Below are 9,540 nucleotides of genomic sequence, written 5' to 3' on the forward strand. Positions count from 1 at the left end.
CGAATAAACTGAGGTGAATGTTCCAGATGACGAAGAAGAAGCTGAGATCATGGTTGATTCAATGGCGAACGCTGATGAGGAAGAGGAGCCAATACCAACAAGTCATGTATACTGTACATCCCAACACATGACAAGGTTGAATTTGAATTCTGATGAACCTTCATCAGATATATGGTACAATCCTTATGTGCAAATGCAAGGATCTTTGAAACAAGGAGACACATTTTGCACAAAAGAGGAATGTGTAAAACCCATTAAGAAATTCCACATGCAACTATCAGTTGATTTTAGAGTTGACAAAACTAACGGATTGAGGTATAAAATTTATTGTCCGAATGAGCACTGCCTTTTTAGTTTGTCAGCTTCGTATCGGAAGAGGAGCGAGTCTTGGGAAATTAGATCAATGGGTCCAAATCACATATGCATGTTGACAAACCCAATGCAGGATCATCGTAAATTAAGCTCTCAGCTAATATGCGATGAAATATTGTCTGTCATTGGCGACAATTCATCGTATAAGGTGAGTACAATAATCTCGCATATTATGGCAGAGTACGAGTACACTCCATCATATAGGAAGGCATTGATAACTAGGACAAAGGTTGTTGAAAAAGTGTTTGGCAATTGGGAGGAGTCTTACAAACAACTTCCCAAATACCTGTTGGCTCTAAAACAATATGCTCCAGGGACTATTGTCAAGTTGGAAACGTTACCCGCGTATACACTAGACGGGACGTGTGATGTTGGAAATGGAATATTCCCCCGTCTCTTCTGGGCGTATCAACCATGTATCATAGGTTTTTCTTTCTGTAAACCAATTATACAAATTGATGGTACATGGTTGTACGGGAAATACAAAGGAACGTTACTGATGACAGTGATACAAGATGGCAACAACAACATTTTTCCAATCGCCTTTGCCCTATTTGAAGGGGAGATTGCCAAGGGATGGGGTTTTTTCCTAAGAAATCTCTGATTTCACGTTGCACCTCAACCTAACTTATGTTTGATCTCCGATAAACACCCTTCAATCATTAGTGCATATAATAACATTGATAATGGCTGGCAAAATCCTTCTTCAACACATGTGTTTTGTATTAGACATAGTGCTCAGAATTTCATGCGGGAAATTAGAGATAAGACGCTACGGAAGAAGGTTGTCAATGCAGGTTATGCATTATCAGAACCTTCTTTCAAGCACTACCGCGGAGAAATAAGATTGTCAAACGAAGATGCAGTATGGTGGATCGATAGTATTCCATTGGAGAAGTGGACTAGGGCATACGACAACGGTCAACGTTGGGGTCACATGATAACAAATATTATGGAATCAATGAACTCTGTCTTCAAAGGCATCCGTAACCTACCTATAACCGCTTTGGTGCATGCAACATATTTCAGGCTAGGGGCGCTGTTTGAAACCAGGCGCTCAAAATGGAGTTCAGTGTTGCAATCTGGACAATTGTTCAGTGATGCTTCAATGAAATTCATTAGACATGAAGCTGCCAAAGTAAACACGCACGTGGTTACGGTATTTGGCCGCACTAAAGGTTGGTATAGTGTTGCCGAGTCCATGGATCAAAATGAGGGCATACCGATGGGACAATATAGAGTCGAACAAGATAGAGGTTGGTGCAACTTCGGAAAGTTCCAAGCCTTTCGTATGCCCTAGTCCCATGTCATTGCGACAATGCTCAAAGGTTCGAAGGGATCCATCATACTTGCTATCTCAAGTTTACAAAGTCGCCAACCTTTCAAATATTTATAAAATTAGTTTTTCCGTCGTGACAAAAGAGGATTATTGGCCAGAATATCAAGGGGACATCGTCTGACACAACGAAGTTATGCGAATGAAGAAAAATGGTCGCCCAAACAGCACCCGGATTCGAACCGAAATGGATACGACGAACAAAATGGTTAGACTATGTAGTTCATGCCGTCAGTCAGGTCACAATCGTAATAACTGTCTCAGTGTTGGAACGAACACAACCAGATAAATTCACATGTACCTCTATTGCAATATATGAAAAACTAATTTTATTTCATATTAGACGTCTGTGACGAAAGTACCGTTACATAAACAGTAGCAAAAAAAATTAAAACAACTAGAATACAAGAACTATGCGATTACAACCTTCAAAACAATTTTGAATATGTAATGCATCATCCTACGAGCGTCCTGGTCGGTCTTAATATCCACCCATTCACGCACTTCTCCGTTTTGGTTGAATGTTGACACAAGCCATTGTATTCTTCTAATCCTTTCACCCTCTCCAATTTCTCCTTCTAACCAGCTGTACAACGTCTGGTTAAGACATTCAAACGTATATGTGTTCCAAAGCCGATTTTGTACCGGAGCCGCAATGGCGGAAAACATTACATCAACATTTCGTTTCTGAATGTATACAGACATGGTTAAAACACAAAAATTTGAAGGTGAGTGGGGTTGAATTAGAGAAAATATGGTAGTAGGAGATGATTTTGTGTGAAAAATAGTGCATCCAAGGCTTAAAATTTATACAGAGTGGACATAAAATGCATGCGCCAAGAGGGGTGACGCCCAATATAACATCACATGCAGGCACCAGAGGCTACTTAAGCCAGCACTAAGACGCCAAAGACATTGTCGTCTCCTCATGAGGGCTAATGCATGCGCCATTGCTATTGGCGCCTCCTTTGGCTGCCTAGGGGATGCGCCAATTTATCTGACACATCCTCTTCTAAAAGTGGTTATTTTGATTATTTTTTTTAAAAAAAATAATTATTTTAAAAAAATTCAAATATTGATTAATTATTATAAGAGAAAAGATATGTTTACTCTATTTTTTAACACTACATTTTATTTTTAATAATTCTTTTATTTTGATTTATGTGCATAGTTATTTTGTTGGATTGTTAGATATGTGTATGGATACGGTGTAGAGTGGTATCAAAGTAACACACCTCTTATTATAAATCAATTAAGCCATAAATATATTAAATGGAAAAGCTTGATGAGTGCATACAGTACGGTTCCATGGTCTAGCGGTTAGGACATTGGACTCTGAATCCAGTAACCCGAGTTCAAGTCTCGGTGGAACCTTTTTTATTTTTAGTTTTCTTTATTTCAGTTATTGTTTCCCAATCACACGACAAATCAGAATAAAAAACCTTTTCAGTTTAATTTGATTTCTCATATAAATACATTTTTTGCTTTCCCCCAAATAATTTTTGCATCACAATGGAGGCTGAAACTCGACGAAAAGTTGAAGACATGGTGTTGGATATTCTCAAAAAATCCAACATTGAAGAAACCACCGAGTTCACCGTCCGAGTTGCCGCTTCCGAACGACTCCGTATCGACCTTTCCGACTCACTCAGCAAACAATTTGTCAGAACCATTATCGAGTCTTACCTTATCTCCATCGCCACCGACGACAAACCGGAGGAACCGCCGCAAGTTTCCACCGAGGCAGTGAATGTGATACACAATGAACCGCCACAAGAGTGCAATAATGTGGTGGGAGTGAAACGCAAAAACGACGATTCCGAACACGTTATTTGTCAGGTGAATCATTCACTCTTCCCCGTGATTATTAACCTAATTCAATGCAGTTGTTATTAGTATTGTTGTAAATGTAATGAATCATCTATAAGCCCTAAACTTTGATTTTATTGATTGAAATGTTTAGGGTTTTATTTTTTAATTTTTAAAGGTTTCATTGATTTTGATTTGATGGAGAGAAAAGCTCAAAATTTTGTTGAATTTTTAAAAATTTGTAGCTATCAACCAAGAGGAATGTGACTGTCCGAGATTTCAAAGGGACGCCAATGGTGTCAATTAGGGAGTTTTATCTAAAAGATGGAAAACAGAAGCCCACTACTAAAGGTCATTGATTGATACACATTGTTATAACTTATAAGCTTAACTTTCTAATGCTTGTTTTCTTCTTATTGATCTGTTTTCGCTTGAATTATTATCTGCTTTGGTGGCATGCATGCTTTTGTTACGTTGTAAGTGTTACTGTCGATCATGCACATCAGTGTAGTTAGTAATAATAGTATTGAACAAATTGTAATCCAATAATGGAAGCCTTCCAATCAGTGTTGTCAAATGTCAACCATAGCGGATATCCATGGCAGGTTTTAGGCTCTCCACCATGGCAAAGTATGTGAAGGAGATCGGTGCCATATGCCGATATGGTAGCGGCGTAGCGCCATATGTCGGGCTTTATTGCGGAATTTTTGCTCTCCACCATCCCCCATGGTTAACAATGCATCCATACAAATTACAGGTTGAATTGTTTTCTCATATGAATTGCAGGTTGACTCGTGATTATATCCGCTGAATCGCAAATATGGAATGTATTCTATGATACAGAAATGGAAAAAGAGGAGAGATACGTGAATATCTGTTGTTTCAGGTGAAGCCAAAAATGGGTCGGGTAATATGGACCAGTTCTGACGATGCCTTTCTGCATTTTTTTAAAAACATTTTCCTAAAATGGAACAGAAATAGCTGAAATTAAACCCTCCAAATAACCCAAGTCAAAACTCCTCTGTTTTTTGGCTTCCCTTGTTTTGCTAAAAGGCTCGCTCTCTTGTTTCACTTGTCGCTCTTCTGTGTTATCAGTGAGACTGGGTGCGACAAAAAGAAAACAGAGTGTCAAATCAAATTTTAGGATACACCGGCTTATCTTTTTAACTTGATGCATAGTAGTTTATGGAAAGATAGCCTCATTATAATGTTTCTTGCTAGTTGCTCTTTGTTGAAGTTGGGTTTGTCTCTCTTAAAGGTGAAATGATATTTTTCTTTGTTTGTTTGTTGATGACTGGATTAAAATTCCGAAACTAAACATGTTCCTTTTCTTTACCGCTGATATCAGGGATAAGTTTACCTTCTGAACAATGGTCAAACTTCAAGAATAGTGTTCCTCCCATCGAGGAAGCTATCACAAAGTTGGAAGGAAGGATAAGGTGAGTAATTCAATGCTGACTGCTGAGTTTTGAGAATACATGAATCGTGAAACTTTCTGAGTTCAGAATAATATTAATCACATTAGTGTCAAAATATGGTTGAGGGATCCACAGATATGCAGAATCCTGTTTCCCTTCTTTTCTCTGCATATTGATGGCACACTAACTGCCTGATATTTTATCTATGATACTCAATATTGTATTTTAGTTGGAGAAATTTCTGCACTCTTCTGGGTATTTACCGCTCACTTTTTTGCTTAAAAGAACATATGTTGCTAGTCATTTAATTCTTCATATACTAGTATAACCTGGAGCATGTAATCAAAATAATGCAGATCAGGGCATAATGGCTGGAAAAATGGAGAAGTTTCAAGTTCAGTTGCTGATGTTCCTGTTGAGCCTGTCCCTATTGAGCCAGTCTCTATTAAGCCTGTGCCCATTGAGCTTGTCCCTATTGAGATCGTCCGTTTTGATGGGAAGAATTACCAAGTTTGGGCTGAACAGATAGAATTACTCTTGAAACAGTTAAAGATTAATTATGTGCTTACCGAGCGATGCCCAAATGTTATGTTAGGGGAAAACAATGCTAGTGCTGGAGAAATTTCTATAACCAAAGCTGCTGAAAAGAGATGGGCAAATGATGATTTAATGTGTCGTCGCAACATCTTGAGCCATTTATCTGATACTCTATTCAACAAGTATGCAAATAGAATAATGAGTGCTAAGGAGTTATGGGAAGAGTTGAAATATGTTTATTTGTTTGAGGAATATGGAACCAAGAGATCTCTGGTGAAAAAGTATATTGAATTTCAAATGGTTGATGAAAAAGAAGTCGCTGATCAAATTGAAGAACTTAATCTCATTGCAGACTCTATTGCTGCTGCTGGAATGCATATAGAGGAGAACTTTCATGTCAGTGTCATCATTTCAAAGCTTCCACGGTCATGGAAAGACTTCTGCATCAAGTTAATGTGCGAGGAGCATCTACCTTTCTGGATGTTAATGGAGCGCTTAACAATAGAGGAAGAGTCTCGCAATGGAGTCAAACAAGTTGGTGAACCTCCTTCTGTTAATGTAAGATTGCACCATGACAATAAAGGAGGAATCAAGGGGTCTGACATTAAGCCGCCACCAGGTTTTCCAAGGAAGTTTGAACCTAATGGCAAGAACAAAACCTGTTATATTTGTGGTCAAAAGGGGCATATTTCTAAAAACTGTTGGAGATGGCTGTAATTAATTGTTCTGAATTATGGTAGTTTATCAGTCTTTTTTTTGGGTGATTTACTGAATGATTGATTTATAAACTTGCAACCGTTGCGTTGTGATATGATGCTTAAAATGATATAAAATTTAGGATCGTGATAGAACTGGTTGAAATATAAATTAAACACCAAGAAGACTTCTTTATTATTGATATAATATCAACAGTCTTCGTTACCAACATAGGAATTGTAAGTCACCAAGGAAATGATGAAAGCCAACAAACCAGTCTCCAAAACCTGAAAGCAATTACTAACAATTAACAAACAACCTATAACTCATTGAAGAATATGTTTAATATTGTTTTTTAAAAATGAAAAAAAAAACGCTAGAAGGAGGGGTTGAACCTCTGACCTTGTGGTTAACAGCCACACGCTCTAACCAACTGAGCTATTCCAGCCTTGTGTTTATAGTTAAATTCTATCCGGATTGAAATAATTGATGAGAGACTTGAATATTTCATTAAAGAGGAATTGAATCAAATCATGAAGATGCATGTTTTTGTTAATGTTCCTTTTTTTTATTTGATTTGTATAGCTCATTATACCGGTGCTCTATTTGTAAAGGGAAATAAATGTACTAATGGAGGAACCTAAATGTGAGGGGGGAGGAAGTGAAACGTGAAGTTGAGGAAGATGACCTTCTATTGAATATTTTCAACCTAAATGTGTGGGGGAGGAAGTGAAACGTGAAGTTGAGGAAGATGACCTTCTATTGAATATCTTCAATCTACTATAATAACAAAACGTGAGAATCGTCCATGACCTCAACTGAGATTATAACGCAAATCATGGTGTTGCAACACACATACTTTGGAATTATCTCAGTGATCACTCCCGTCGACGGTAAGGATGCATCACTCTCTTCACTATAACAATCCTTATCCACCACATGAATGCGATGGTGGAGGTAACATCCACACGTCACATGATGACCATTTATCAAGAAGGACGTTTTCTCCTTATTGGACATGTGACTCCATACACAAGGAAGGAGGATGGGTGAATTGTGGATGTTTGAAAATGTTGATTTAAAATAAATTCATTTTCGAAATTAGAGTTTACAAATATTTTATCAAGTATATAGTGGAAATTCATAGTTAGTAAAATTATTGAAAATAAAGGAGATAAATGAAGAGAAATGACAACAAAGATTTATACAAGTTTGGTCTAATGAATAATCATTATGCTTTAGAGCTTTAGAAGGTTAAACCGACGAACCCCCTTATATAAGGAAATGAAGTTTAAGGATAATTTTTAATCAAACAATGAACATGCTTGAAACAATTAGTCTTCACACTAAATCGAGACTTTGCACAGACTGATCACAAATCAAGACAAAGTTTTTAGTTGGATATCCTCCAAGGTGAACTGAGATTTTATATGGGTTGACTACGAACCGAACCAAAATTTATATCGAGATGAAGTCAAACCTACTAAGTTTTTACACTAGACTGAACTTAGAAACCAAGAGAGATTTTACACCTGGATGATCTCGAACAATATAGCTTTTAACCAAACTGAATTCGAGGATCATTGTGGATATTTTCACTGACTGATCTTCACGAACCAAAAAAGGGCTTTTTCAACGGTGGAGCTCACAAACCAAACGAAGACTAAGACTAATCACCCAAATACAGATAAGAGTTTTTTCAATGGTTTAACTCCTAACCAAAGTAATCACTTCCTAAGAAAGAATAATTTACTCAAGAGAAAAAATTTACTCGGGGTAAATTTATAACTATACCCTCACCTAAAACAATATCCTCATTGAGACTCGAGAACACTCTCAAAGTTGAGGAGGAGCCGAATCATGTATTTGAAAAGAAAGAGGAGGATCATCCAATTAATAACAATGATTTTCCTTTGGAATGAAAATATTTTAAGGATCATCCCATCGATAATATTCTAGAAGATATCTCAAAGGGAGTCACCACACGGGCAAAGATAAGTAACTTTTGTTATCATTTCGCCTCTGTCTCTCAAATTGAGCCTAAAAACTCCAAAGCCGCATTACTCGATGAACATTGGTTTTTAGCAATGAAAGAGGAACTGAATCAGTTCAAGAGAAATGAGGCGCGGGATCTTGTCCCCCCTCCGCGAGGCCATCGAGTAATTGGTACTAAATGGGTGTTTATGAACAAGTTAGACGAAAACAAAGTTATAACTCGCAACAAGACTCGTCTTGTTGCTCAAGGGTATAACCAAGAGGAAGGCATTGACTATGAGGAGACTTATGCTTTGGTCGCCTGACTCGAGGCTATACGCCTTTTGCTTGCCTATGTTTGTTCTCAAAACTTCAAATTATTTCAAATGGATGTTAAGAGTGCTTTTCTAAACGAATACATTAATGAAGATGTCTATGTATCTCAATCTCCCGGTTTTGAAAGGTATGAGTATCCTAACTATGTTTATAAGGTTAAACGTGCTTTGTACGGTCTCAAACAAGCCCCTAGGACTTGGTATGAGCGTCTTAGCAAGTTTATACTAGAACAAGGATTCTCAAGAGCGAAGGTTGATACAACCCTTTTTATTAAGCGTCAAGGAAAACATTCTATTTTAGTTCAAGTTTATGTAGATGACATTATTTTTGGATCTACTAACATAAATTTGGTCAAGGAATTCTCTAAGTTGATGCAGGGAGAATTTGAAATGAGCATGATAGGGGAGTTAAATTACTTCCTCGGACTTCAAATCAAGCAACTTGAAGAAGGAACTTTTGTGAGCCAAATGAAGTACTGCAATGAGTTGCTCAAGCGCTTCGATATGGCAAACTCCAAAGTAATCGACACTCCAATGCCTACTGCGGTAAATATGGACCGGGATGAAAATGGTAAGGCCGTAGATATAAAAAGGTATAGAGGTATGATAGGTTCCCTCCTCTATCTTACCGCATCTCGTCCAAATATTATGTTTAATGTATGTATGTATGCTAGGTATCAATCATGTCCCAAAGAATCACACTTAAAGGCCGTCAAACGCATACTTAGACACCTCTATGGTACTTCAAAGTATGGGCTTTGGTTTTCTAAGGGAAGTGATTGTTCTTTGGTTGGCTACTCTGATTCTAACTTTGCCGGTTGCAAATCGGATAGGAAAAGCACTAGTGGTACTTGTCATTTTTATTCAAATTCCTTAGTGAATTAGCACAACAAAAAGTAAGTTTTCGTTGCTTTGTCAACATCCGAGGCGGAATACGTTGCAGCCGATAGTTGTTGTGCCCAAATCTTGTGGCTCAAACAACAATTACTCAACTTCAATGTTCAACTTGAACATATTCCAATTTTGTGTGACAATACAAGCACCATTAATCTAACCAAAAATC

At 37.5% G+C, this 9,540-nt stretch overlaps 1 protein-coding gene and 2 non-coding genes across 3 annotated transcripts; 2 read left to right on the plus strand and 1 right to left on the minus strand.

Moving 5' to 3' along the window:
• Positions 1–3,010: 3,010 nt before the first annotated feature.
• Positions 3,011–3,082, plus strand: TRNAQ-CUG (transfer RNA glutamine (anticodon CUG)). Its single transcript has one exon. It is a non-coding gene; the product is annotated as a tRNA-Gln (tRNA).
• A 56-nt stretch (positions 3,083–3,138) lies between these two features.
• Positions 3,139–6,286, plus strand: LOC127132101 (uncharacterized). Its single transcript, XM_051060974.1, has 4 exons — positions 3,139–3,547; positions 3,763–3,868; positions 4,866–4,956; positions 5,292–6,286. The coding sequence occupies exons 1-4, from the start codon at positions 3,221–3,223 to the stop codon at positions 6,187–6,189; spliced, it is 1,422 nt and encodes a 473-aa protein (XP_050916931.1). The 5' UTR covers positions 3,139–3,220; the 3' UTR covers positions 6,190–6,286.
• Positions 6,287–6,542: 256 nt separating this feature from the next.
• TRNAN-GUU (transfer RNA asparagine (anticodon GUU)) lies at positions 6,543–6,616 on the minus strand. The gene has a single exon. It is a non-coding gene; the product is annotated as a tRNA-Asn (tRNA).
• Positions 6,617–9,540: the final 2,924 nt, after the last annotated feature.

The sequence above is a fragment of the Lathyrus oleraceus genome, chromosome 3, assembly GCF_024323335.1.
Source record: "Lathyrus oleraceus cultivar Zhongwan6 chromosome 3, CAAS_Psat_ZW6_1.0, whole genome shotgun sequence".
In the NCBI taxonomy this organism is placed as follows: domain Eukaryota; kingdom Viridiplantae; phylum Streptophyta; class Magnoliopsida; order Fabales; family Fabaceae; genus Lathyrus; species Lathyrus oleraceus.